Below are 13245 nucleotides of genomic sequence, written 5' to 3'. Positions count from 1 at the left end.
TCCAGCCTAGGATGGCCTATTCTCTCATAGGTTCCTCGACGTATTGGTCCAGAAAACCATGTCCGATACCCTCCAGAAATTCCTTCTTCATGGTACCGTGACTAATTTGATTTGCTCGATCCATATGCCGAAGAGCATCACCCATAATGACAGATGTCCTTCTGCTGGATTTCCTTCCATGGCTGATCTTCTAATTTCCTTCATCGCATGCGTCTCCAATTGCCTTTTTAATACCATTCCCAACATTACCACTACATCGGGGTCTATGTTGTCCACTTACATTTTTTGCCCCATGGTCTCTCTCAGCTTTACCCATACAGATTCCACATTGTCAGAGCGAATATCCTTCTTCACTATTGCATTAATTTCCTCCTTAACCAGCACTGCAACCTCACAACCTTTTCTTTATTGTCTGTCCTTCCTAAATACGGAATTCTCCAGATGTTCCCTTCCGTGGTCACTCTGCAGCCATGTCTCCGTAATCCCAATTATATCATACCCGTTTACATCTATTTGTGCGATTAGTTCAACTGCTTGATTGGGAATGCTCCACGTGTTAAGGCACAAAATCTTTAGGCTCGTCTTTTTAACATTACCTGTCCTGCTCGCAAACTTATTCACGCTGGCTCTGTTTGAATCTGACCCTTGGTTTCTCTGCCTATCACTTATTCCCCTTTCTGTCTTTTGTTTTTGTCCTCGATTCCCCCTCCTCGGACTCTCTGCATTGGTTCCCATCCTCCTGCCTTTTTAGTTTTAGCCACTCCAGCAAATACTGCCCCCCCCCCCCCCCCCCCCCCCCCCCCCCCCCCTCCGGTGCCCTCAGGTGTAACCCGTCCTGTTTGAACCAGTCCTGTAATTGAAGGTGGTCATGGCTGACCTTCTACCTTCAAATAATTTCACGTTGAATCTTAGTGACGCCAGTGGAGTTTTTTTAAAAAATTTTAGATTACCCAATTATTTTTTCTAATTAAGGGGCAATTTAGCGTGGCCAATCCACCTACTCTGCACATTTTTGGGTTGTGGGGGCGAAACCCATGCAGACACGGGGAGAATGTGCAAACTCCACACGGACAGTGACCCAGAGCCGGGATCGAACCTGGGACCTCAGCGCCGTGAGGCAGCTGTGCTAACCACTAGGCCACCGTGCTGCCCTGCCAGTGGAGTCTTTAAGAGTTTGAGAAACAGGAGGTGGAGTAAATCAAACATCTCGAGCCTCTTCTCCATGTTCAATAGATCATGGCTGATCTTCTAACTTCAGCCGATTGCTCTATCCCTGTTCCTCAATTTCCAAATTGTCCACAAATCTCTCAATGGCAGCCTTGAACACAAGCAACATCTGAGCTCCCACAGCCCTCTGGGGTGGAAATTCACCCTCTGAGTGACTCTTCTCATCTCCGACCTGTATGGCAAGTGTCTTTATCGTACGACGATGGCCCTGGATTTGACACTCTCCTGACCGGGTTCCGTGGAATTTTCTAATCCAGCAATGCCCAGGCCCCAGCAGGATATTCAATTCGGAGATTGACAGATTACCCTGCAATTGGCTTCCATTCCCTCCCAAACCGGAACCAACGGGAATGGTGACATACTGTACCGGGCCAAAGGTGAACAGAAGGCACTCCGAGGTGCAGCGAAATCCATTGTTCCCGATTCCAACACTGGGCAGCCGGGGATGAACTTCAAGCTGTTTGGGTTTGGGGTGTCCTGGGTCTGGATAAACATACTTCTGGCTGAAAAACACAAGGCAACAAGACAACGGGTTAACACCGGGGTTGACTTACCCTCTCGGAATGATGGCACTGTCTCGCCCTCGAGGGCGGCAAGACATGGGGCCGGATTGACAAGAAGCACTTCTGCCCGAGGTGCTCTGTTTAGGTCCAGTGCAATCCTGGATTGAGTGTGTTTTCCACAAAATTTGGGATTCTTTCTCCTTCTTCAGGTACCCTGCCCTGGAGAGGGTGTTGGCAACCAGGGATATTGGATTGGCCCATCACTGTGCATTCTACAGCTGACCAGGAAAGTCTCCTGTTAGGCACATTGAGTGGGCCAATAATAAATCCGTTTGGCCATCACATCCTGGGTGGGACTTGAACGGAGAGCTTCTGGCCCAGGGGTGGGAGTGCCCCACGCGCGCACACAGTCCCATGAGAGCCCACCTCCCCCCAAACTCGGGGCTTTTCACAGTAACTTCATTGCAGTGTTCATGTAAGGCTACTTGTGACAATAGTTGAGATTGTTATCATTATTTGTAAAGCACCACGAGGCAGCCTCCTGAACTACTCTGACGCCCCACCTGGTGGCCGGTGACAGAACAGCAGCACAGGACACCTGACAAGACAATGAAGGAAGTGCCTGCCAAGAATGAGGAAATCGGCATATGCTTGGGACAAATAGGACACCTACTTTCTCATTTCCACCTGTTCATCACGTCGGTGCCTTGGGAATCGTCCAAACTTTATTCCCAATTGTCGTCACTTCACAGCAGTTCCGTATATGTTTAGATGAAGGAATTCACTCGTGTTCTTGAATGCACGGGCTGGGTAATATGCCCATCAACATACCTTTCTCCAGGTGTCTAGGTGTAAACGTCTGTCAGTGGTGGCTGGAATCGATGGTTACAATGCATAACCTCGGGCCAGTTGGCCAAAAGAGTGTGTGCTGTACTTTTCAGGGCTGGAGAAAGAACAAGTAGACTTGGGCAGGAGAAGACAAACGCAGGGGAAGGTGGCCTATCGACAACCAGTGGACCAGGGGCAGCACTTCTCCCACATGAACATCACGTCAAGCCTGATAAACACTCACAGCAACAATACTCAGGGAAAACCAATTCTTCCTGTGGGTGAGCAAGAGCTGAATGGGGTTTGGGGGCTGCCAGGTTTGACACTGCAGGAGTAGGGGGTCAAGCACTGGTCTCCTTTCAGGTGTGTGGATGGCACGGTGGCACAATGGTTAGCACTGCTGCTTTACCGTGCCGGGAACCCGGGCTCAATCCCGGCCTCAGGTGACTATCTATGCGGAGTCTGCACGTTCTCCCCGTGTCTGCGTTGGTTTCCTCCGGGTGCTCCGGTTTCCTCCCACAGTCCAAAGATGTGCAGGTTAGCTGGGGTTATGAGGATAGGGCGGGGGGGGGGGGGGGGGGGGAGTGGGTCTAAGTAGGGTGTTTTCAGAGGGTCGGTGCAGACTCGACGGGCCGAATGGCCTCTTCTGTGTTGCAGGGATTCTATGGTATGGTGGTATGAAAAGATATGGAGGAGGAGATGCAAGATGCCTGGAATTTCTTTTTATGTCCGTCACTTCACAGCAGAACCAAGGTCGGTCTGTTGTTGCACAGATTGTTTGAAGGGATATTGGTCTGTTTCTAAATGTAACAAACTGAAGCAAGAATTAGAAATGATTAAGTAATGAATTCTTCCTTTCACTGACTCAGTGAATCAGTCCAAGGCTATGATACAAACCCAAGGTTAAAACAGCGTCTCTCAATCAGCCGTCTTGAGAATATTCTGTTCAACAATTCTTGGAATACGTGTATTTTTTAGACAAACCCGAATACCATGTCTCACTGGCAGATTGCACGGCAGGTATAAACTCCATTGATGAAATTTACTCGGTCAACGCATCTACTCCCTCGTTCTAATTTACTCTGACCTCGATTTTCTAACAGCTGATGCAGCACAGCCCGAGTTAGGAAAGGCAACGAAGAACGTTACCTGCAACCAATTACGGTCAGAGAAGGAACTGAGAGAGATTAAACACAGGTTACCCCTCGAGAAAGAGGATACAGCCACCGGGTTCCCCCGCAGCTCCAAATGATGGGAATTAACCTCCCTTGTCCCACACATTCGTGACCGTTGAAAGGAATGGTGACTGGCAACGCCGGGCAGCAGCTGGAGAGCAATGCAGCGGCTGATGACTGCAGAACTGAAATTTATTTCAGACTCACGATCAGAGGGATGATTCAGCACCGCACCAACTGGGCATAGTAATTAAGCTGCTTCAACCCAATCAGGTCGCAGCGTCCATGGGGCTGCCAGGTATAATTAACACTCCGGGATGATATGTCATGCCAGTGTGCAAACTATCTGGAGGCTCCTCCGCCCAGTGACCCCTTCGACAGAGCCTTGCGTCTGTCACCTTCTAAATCCCTCGTTCCAGCACCCCGTCCAAATAGTTTCCAAATCATACCTCTGGTCTCCTATTCCATTCAGCAGCCCCCCGCATCTCGGCAATCTCTCCAACCCCTAATCTATCGCCTTCAGTTGCCTGGACTTCACTTCTGGAATGTCCTCTCCAAACCTCTCCCTCTCCCTCTCTCACTTCTGGAATGTCCCCGCCAAACCTCTCCCTCTCCCTTTCCCTCTCTCACTTCTGGAATGTCCTCTCCAAACCTCTCCCTTTCCCTCTCTCTCTCCCCTCGAAGACGGCCCCAAAATCTCCCAATCTGACCATGCTTTTGTTCATCTGGATAACTGTCAATTTTGCTGCATTTTGCACCCAGGAACATCTTTTTTTTATTCATTCGCGGGACGTGGGTGTCGCTGGTTAGGTCAACATTCGTTGTCCATCCCCGATTGCCCCTTGAGAAGGTGGTGGTGAGCTGCCTTCCTGAACCCACTGCAGTCCCTGTGGTGTAGGTACATCCACTGTGCTGTTAGGGAGGGAGTTCCGGGATTTTGACCCAGAGACAGTGAAGGAACGGACGATGTATTTCCAAGTCAGGATGGTGAGTGACTTGGGAGGGCAACTTGCAGGGGGTGGGGTTCCCAGGTATCTGCTGCCCTTGTCCTTTTAGGTTGTAGCAGTTATGGGTTTGGAAGATGCGAACAAAGGAGACTTGGTGAGTTTGTGCAGTGCATCTTGTAGATAGTACATACGGCTGCCACTGTGCGTCGGTGGTGGAGAGGGTGGATGTTTAAGGTGGTAGATGGGGTGCCAGTCAAGCAGGTTGCTTTGTCCTGGATGGGGTCGAGCTTCTTGAGTGTTGTTGGAGCGTCACTCATCCAGGCAAGTGGAGAGTATTCCATCACACTCCTGACTTGTGCTTTGTAGATTGTGGACAGGCTTTGGAGAGTCAGGAGGCGAGTTATTCATCATAGGATTCTGAGCATCTGACCTGTTCTTGTAGCCACAGTATTTATGTGGCTAGTCCAGTTCCGTTTCTGTTCAATGGTCAACCCAGGATGGTGATAACGGAGGATTCAGTGATGGTAATGCCACTGAATGTCAAGGCGCGATGGTTAGATTCTCTCTTGTAGGAGATGGTCACTTGTGTGGCATGAATGTAACTTGCCACTTGTGAAGTTCAAGCCCAGATGTGTGCACACCTTCTGTGCACTTGAATTTGGTATTCAATGAATCAGTTCCTAAAGATGTGACAAGCTTAGACTCTCTGAATGAATACAACTGTGAGGTACAACATGATTGATACAACAAAACGTAGCAGAACTTCGAGAGAGTCAGGGGGCAGAGGTGAGTGTAATGACCATCACTAAGAAGATGGTTCTGGGGAAGCTGAAAGGTCTGAAGGTGGATAAATCACCTGGACTGGATGGACACCCCAGCGTTCTGAAAGAGATCACCGAGGAGATTGTGGAGGCATTGGTGCTGATCTTTCAGGAATCACTGGAGTCAGGGGGGATCCCAGAGGCCTGAAAAATGGCTAATGTAACACCGCCGTTTAAGAAGGGAGGCAGAAGATGGGAAATTATAGGCCGGTTAGCCTGACTTCAGTCGTTGGTAAGATCTTACCCGAGTTCATTATTAAAGATGAGATGGTGGAGTACTTGGAAATGCATGATAAAATAGGACTGAGTCAGCACGGCTTTGTCAAAGGGAGGTCAGGTCTGACAAATTTGTTGGAATTTGAGGAGGGAACCAGGAAATTAGACAAAGGAGAACCAGTGGACGTGATCTTTTTGGATTTTCAGAAGGCATTTGACATTCGCAACTGAGCCCTTTGCAAGCAGCCACACGTTTGTGCATGTCTGAAGCAGTAGCCAGTGGCAACGAATCAGGAGCTGGAAGCGTGGCTGAATTATGCGTCCACATCCCCTTCACCTCATCCGACCCGCAGGTCACTGAGGCTAACTACAATAGCCGATTCACCACCCGTCACAATATTCCTGGGTTTCAAGGCTCAACTATGTGTGGGAGGATGCATCAAGTCATTGAGAATTACTTTAAACCGAAACATATCAATGTAACAGTCTGCTTCAGCAAGAATCGAGGGTGCCTACACAAACGGAGAACTGATCTGACTGGCAATAAAGAGAATCAGCAGAGGGCTGGGGAGGCTGGGTCTTGAGGCACGTTGAAGGCTGAGGGAGGGCAGGGAGGGGATAAGGCTGGAAAGTGTAGTTGAGGATCAGAATTTCATACCAGTCATGATCTGATTGAATGGCGGAGCAGACTCAGTGGGTTGAATGGCCTAATTCTGCTCCTCTGTCTTCAGGTCATCAAATGTGTTTGAGAGAACTTTGACTCAACCTTGAGCTGGTGTTGGGAACGCTAGCATCTTGGTTACATTGCTGTGATCCAGAGGCCTGGATGAATTATGCAGGAGACAGGAGTTCAAATCCCGCTGCAGAAACTGGATTTAAAATTCGGTTCATGTAATCAATCTGGGATTAGAGCGCTGGTATCAGTGTTGGTGACATTTAGACGCCTGAAGGTGATTAAAAACCCATCTGGTTCACACACATCCTTCGGGGAAGGAAATAGAATCATAGTACTCTACAGCACAGAAAGAGGCCATTCGGCCCATCGTCTCTGCGCCGGCTCCTGGGACAGCGATCAAGCTTGTCCCATTCCCCGGCCCTATCTCCGCAGCCCTCTAAGTTTATCACCTGCACGTATGTATTCAGCCATCTTTTGAAACCGCCTCTGGAATCCTTCTCTACCACTCTCCCAGGCAGCGCATTCCAAACCTCAACAACTCTCGGGGTAAAGGAGTTTCTCCTCATCTCACTCCGAGCTCTCCTGCTGACCATCTTGAAATTGTGACCCCTAGTCACTGACTTGTCAACCAGTGGAAACAGAATATCCTTCTTTATCCTCTTAAAATTGTTCAGTATTTTGAACACCTCATAAGGTTGCCTCTTAATCTTCTCTGCTCCAGGGAGAACCAGCCCAATTTCTGCAATCTATTCTTGTATCTAAAATTCCCCATTCCTGGTATCATTCCAGTAAATCTCCTCTGCACTCTCTCCAGGGCTTTAACATCCTTCCTTAAATAAGGTGCCCAGAACTGAAAACAACACTCCAAATGTGATCTGACCAATGATTTGTAGAGGTGTAGCATCATTTCCTTACTTTTATACTCTATGCATAAACCCAGGGTGCTATAAACCTTCTTAACAACTGTTTCAACTTGCCTGGCCACCTTCAGAGAATTATGCTCTTCAACCCAGAGGTCCCTCTGCTCCCCTCCACCTTGTATCATGGACAAGTTGGCCAAATGGGCTGACACCTGACACAAGAACTTCAATGTGAGGTAATGCATTTTGGCAGAAGAATCATGGGGAGACAATATCGGCTCAATGTCCCTCTGAAGTCACTCAGCATCTTCCTCACAATTCACTATTCTCTCCAGCTTAGTATCATCATCTGCAAATTTAGAGATTTTGCCCTCAACACCCACTTCTAAATTATTTATATAAAATCGGAAAAAGCAAGGGTCGTAAAAGCTCTGGGGAACACCACTTTCAAGGACTCGTCTCCAGTCTGAGAAATGCCATCGATACCTAGCCTTTATCTCCTATCCCTTAGCCAACTTCTAATCCATGCTGCCAAGGATCCATCATCCCAAATATTTTTAATTTGCGAAACAACCTACCACGTGTCACCGTCTCAAATGCTTTCTGAAAGTCCAAATATACAACATCCACAGTACAGCCCTCATCTACTGCCTGTGTCACCTCACCAAAGAACTAAATAAATTTGGCAGACATGACCTGCCCTTGACAAAGCCATGTTGACTAGAATTAACTTATTTTTATCTGGTGTATATTTATCTTATCCCTTATTATGGCCTCCATCGGTTTTCCCTCCATTGATGTCAAGCTGAGAGGTCTGCAGTTTCTTGGGTTATCCTTTGCCCCTTTCTTAAACAACGGCGTCACATTTTCCATCCTCCAGTCCCCCGGGACTGATCCAGTGTACAGAAGGGCCTGGTAAATTTGTCATTGGCTCTGCAATTTGCTTCCTCGCCTCTTTCAGTAATCTAGGATGCATCCCATCCGGGCCTGGCGGCTTCTCTACCTGGAGTGCTGCTGAGGAAATGAACAAAAGGGGATGGCACTGAAGCATTGTGGGAAGTCAGGCTAAGTCAGGAGCATCATGGTGAGGGGGATGGGTGATCACAGGCTGCCTCAGGCACAAGGGAATGTGAGGGCAGCCTATTAGGACCAGTAATTGCCAAGATGACCTTTTATGGCTCGGTTAAGGAATGTTAGGGAACCTATAGAAACCCGACAATTGCCAAGTTACCTTATTTGGTCGTGTGTGTAACCTTATTTTATTTTACCAATGTATATGAGACCAAGTTTCTTTGCTCTGTGACTCACTCACTCTGGGGACTCTACAGGACCCAGGCAGAGTGAGCCAACTTGCAGGACGTGCAATTAAATTAAAGTTGTTACCTACAATCCGACTTGGTATTTTTACTGAGACTGAGGGCAAAAAGAACTCGAATTCTCATTTGGTGTCAGAAGTGGGATCTCAACAGACGATCACCGGTCATCTGCGAAATCAGAATTAAACTATTCTCGGACGGGGAGAGAGGAAATGGGCCTTTTTAACACCCGTTCTTTCTCTATCACTATATTGCTCAGTTACTCAACACCCACATTTCCAACTAGGCCGTTGTCACCAGCTTCTAGTTTGGTAAAGACAGCAGCAAAGTGCTCATTTAGTCCCACTGCTTTCCCCTCTGCTTCAGTGAGCAGGTTACCCTGCTTGTCCTTCATGCCATCCGAACCCGGCCTGTATTTGATTCCAGACTCCTCTCACCCCGCCCACATATCAAATCGCAACAGAACAGCTACGGACTGCAGTTCGGAAAGGAGGCTCGCCATCACGTCTCAAGGGCCATTAGGAGTGGGCAACAGTTGCTGTCCTCACCAAAGATGCTTGCTTGCATCCCATGACTGATTGGGGGGGTGAAGGTTGATATTTTGAATAGCTTACAGGGAACGCAGAACGCTGGTGATGGTCGCAGAGTCTTCTGATATCCCGGGCCGTTCCCACTCCATCTCCGTGTGCAGGACAAGCATTTCACCAACCGGCCTGCGGGTATTCTAGAAAAAGAGGAATTAAATCAGCAATGAAGTTCAGCTCGGTTAAAGGAGGGAGGAGAGACATTGCGGTGCTCTGCTATAAAAAGAAACATGTTGCCCATCAGATTCAAGTTGCTAGTTTTAGAACAGGCGTGAATATTGCAACTTTATTTCCAACTCAAATGTTGCCAATGCAGAAAACAGTCAATCCATCTGTCGCCCCCGGGCTGCATGTGTCCCTAGAAACGCATCATTTCACTAACAAACACGATAACAAGGAGGTTTGCGTGCAGTAGAAACATAGGCAGGGGTCTCTTGTAGCAAATAGCCTGCTTCTCAGCTGCAAACGCAATGAGTGTCCATCCAAGACAAACACAAGCAAACTGAACTGCAATTACAAGCTGTTTGTTGCTCCCAGTGAATTACAATATCTTTCCACTCTTATTGCAGCCAAAGAATTGCCCGTAACGGCTCCTCTCTCTCACTTCCAGACCGTTGCCCTCTGGTGTTCCCAAGGATCTTCCTTGACCCCCTCCCTATTTATCACCCACACGCTGCCCCTCGGCTGCTGAATGTCTTCGAAACCGACCAATGTCCCTGCTCGGCAGGCACCAACTCCACCTCCCTCCCTGGCAACTGCCGGAGGCTGAACCAACCTAATCACAACTTGCTTAGTTCAGAAATAAGCTTTCCACCACACACCCGCAACATCACTAACACAGTTTATTCCATCGACTCGGCTTCTGTCGCAGCTCTTCCACTGTTGAAACCCTCACATTTGCCTTTTTTTTTAACCTCCAGGCTTGACTGCTCCAACACACTCCCAACCCAGTCTCCCACATTCTGGCCACCGGAAGCTTGAGGTCATCTTATAGAACATAGAACAGTACAGCACAGAACAGGCCCTTCGGCCCTCGATGTTGTGCCGAGCAATGATCACCCTACTTAAACCCACGTAACCCGTATACCCGTAACCCAACAATCCCCCCATTAACCTTACACTATGGGCAATTTAGCATGGCCAATCCACCTAACCCGCACATCTTTGGACTGTGGGAGGAAACCGGAGCACCCGGAGGAAACCCACGCACACACGGGGAGGACGTGCAGACTCCACACAGACAGTGACCCAGCCGGGAATCGAACCTGGGACCCTGGAGCTGTGGACCTGGATCTTGCCCGTATTTTGATGAAATCTGTGCACCGAATCGCGTTCACTCATCACGCTTGTGCTCGCTGACCAGATTGGTTCCTGGTTGAGCAATACCTTGACTTTAAAATCCTCATTTTAAAATCCCTCCCCGGCTTCCCCCCCTCCTCCACATCTCTGTCATCTCCTCCAGCCCCAAACCTGCCGCAATTTCTGCCATCCTCCCATTTTGGCCTCTTGAGTGTCCCTAATTTTAAACCCTCCCGCCAGTAACAGCAATGCCGAGGTCCTCGGCTAGAATTTCTTCCGTAAATCGCTTCACCTCTCTCCTCTTTTATGACCCGACTTCAGTTGCCTCTTTGGGCAGACCTTCGGTTCTTCTGTCAGTATCTCCTGGCCTGGCTCTAATTTTGCTCTAAAATGCTGTCGACAAATAATTACGATTTTTAAAAACCTGCTCGTTCACAGGATTTAAAAAAAATTCAATCATGGGACGTGGGCACGCAGGCTGTGCCGGCATTTATTGCCCATCCCTAATTGCCCGCGAGGGGGCCAGTTAAGAGTCAACCACATTGCTGTGGTGCTGTAGTTCTGGAGTCACATGTGGGTCAGACCAGGTAAGGAAGGCAGATTTCCTTCTCTGAAGGACTTGAGTGAAGCAGATTTTTACCACAATCGACAATGGTCATTGTTCGGCTTTTAATTTTTATTGAATTCAAATTTCACCAGCTGCAATGGCGGGCGTTTGTTGCCCATCCCGGATTGCCGCCGAGCAGGTGGTGCGGAGGGGTGGGGGAGCCGCCTTCTTGAACCGCCACGTGCCACGAGGGAGGGATTTTGACCCAGCGGCAGTGAAGAAACGGCCGACATGTCCGCAGGTCGGGGGACGGCGTGCGGAGAGTGGCAAGGAGGCGGTGTTCACATCAACCCGCTGCACGCGCCCCTTTCAGGCGGTGGAGACTGGGGGTCCGAGAGGTGCTGCTGGCGGAGCCCACCCATGTCGCTGCCGCCTGAGGGACATCACAATACTGGAACCACCTGGTCTCCCAGGGCACAATGTCCCTGCTCAGCAGGCCTGTGGAATGATCCTGGAGGAGGAGGGGGGGGGGGGGGGGGGGGGGGGAACATGGGCACACTTCCTGAGCTCATTCAGACGAGTTGAAGAAGGGGCCGACCACCAGCAGCGTTTGAGGAGGGCTCACCGGTCACCTGGACCACCAGCCCAGACTCACCTTGAAGCCAGGATCAGGGACAGGCCCAACTTCACCGCCGCCATCTTTGATCAAGTCAACCTCCAGGACCTCACCATCCACACAACCGTCTATCCCACCCGCCCGACCTAATTGCCCCCACCATCGGCGTCCTTTCCTTTCTTCTCTCTCTCTCTTTTTTAATCCTCCCGGGCAGCCTTTGATTTCCAAATCGACGTCTGCGTCGATTAGAATAAAGACAATTCTTCTCGCGCGGGCTTTGCGGCAGACGGCCCGGCCGCTGCTGGAGATAGAGCGGTTTCCCTGGGCGTGGCCACGGCCGGAAGGACCCCGGTGGTGGGGGGAGGGGAAACTGGCTCCACGCTCCCTGCAGCAGAACAGCTCCATACCGTGGCTGCTGCATATCTCACACACCAGCAGACAGAGGGGAGGCGGTGCAACGATTCAGCTCAGCAGAATTGGAATTTATTTATTTGTTTTTTTTTAAATTAGGAGTACCCAATTAATTTTTTTTCCAATTAAGGGGCAATTTCGTGTGGCCAATCCACCCACCCTGCACATCTTTGTGTTGTGGGGGTGAAACCCACGCAGACACGAGGAGAATTTTCAAACTCCACACGGTCAGTGACCCAGAGCCGGGATCGAATCTGGACCTCGGTGCCGTGATAGTGAGAAGCACTGCGGCACCGTGCTGCCCAGAATCGGAATTTATATATTATATTCCAGTTCTCATTATATTTATATGTCGTCGTGATTATATTGTACAAAAACAGGTTTCAAGCAAGTACAGAGGTCGGGTGGGGTGGAGGAAAAGAAAATGGATCATCCGGGACTGGGCTTTTTCACAGGGCAGATAGAAACTTTGTTGTTCCAGTTAGACTCACATTTCCCCCACCCCACCCTCTGCCTCACCTCCTCATCCAGTGACGGTATCTCATTCTTGGGCTTCATTTAAAATTTATGCCTCAGGACCATCTCTGATTCTTCCCCGCCTTGACACCTGCGGCTCCCATTTCCAGTTGTGGGCTGTCAACCGGTGTCTGCGCTAAGCCTCACAAGATGGCACTTCCATTCCTCTCCCTGGAAAGACTATTTTATTCACCACATTTATTTGAGTTGCATGTTCCTCTGTTGCCACTTTCCACTGCAGTACTGCTATCTTCCTTTAGCAAGGATTCCCTTCCACGGCAGCTGATACCACCCTCAACTGTATCCATCACAATTTCTGCACTTTGCTATCACCTTTCAGCTGACATGGAGCATTCTCCACTATTTCTGCCACCTCCAGCATGATGTCAACATCATGTTCCTGATCCTTGTCCCCACACTGGCATACCAAAGGGACTGTTTTCCTCCATGAAATCCTGTTCGACTTCTCAATCACTTCCAACAATCAATTTTGACATCATATTTTCATATTGGCACAAGAACTACTAAAGACCAGTAGCATCTACAAGCTGCGCTGCAGGATCTCAACAAGATTCCTTCAATAGCACCTTCCAAACCAGTGACCTCTGCACCAGGAAGGACAAGGGGAGCAGACACATGAGAACCTCCAAGCCACACACCATCTTGACTTGGAAATATCACGGTTCCTTCAATATCACTGGGT

General features: G+C 49.2%; 1 protein-coding gene across 2 annotated transcripts in view; it reads right to left on the bottom strand.

The window, feature by feature from the left end:
- Positions 1-11800, bottom strand: part of LOC119957430 (NFU1 iron-sulfur cluster scaffold homolog, mitochondrial-like) — a 32362-nt gene extending 20562 nt beyond the window's left edge. Inside the window, exons 1-3 of one of the 2 annotated variants that reach the window (XM_038785493.1) lie at positions 11655-11800; positions 9184-9293; positions 1590-1730 (exon numbers count right to left, since the gene is read on the bottom strand). In XM_038785493.1, coding sequence (XP_038641421.1) covers positions 1590-1730; positions 9184-9269 — 227 coding nt within the window. In that variant the 5' untranslated portion in view covers positions 9270-9293; positions 11655-11800. The remainder of the gene's footprint in view (positions 1-1589; positions 1731-9183; positions 9294-11654) is intronic. The other variant, XM_038785492.1, reaches the window with a different exon arrangement.
- Between the last annotated feature and the right edge of the window lie 1445 nt (positions 11801-13245).

The sequence above is a fragment of the Scyliorhinus canicula genome, chromosome 26, assembly GCF_902713615.1.
Source record: "Scyliorhinus canicula chromosome 26, sScyCan1.1, whole genome shotgun sequence".
Classification (NCBI taxonomy): Eukaryota; Metazoa; Chordata; class Chondrichthyes; order Carcharhiniformes; family Scyliorhinidae; genus Scyliorhinus; species Scyliorhinus canicula.
This window is presented reverse-complemented; position numbering and strand designations above follow the sequence as displayed.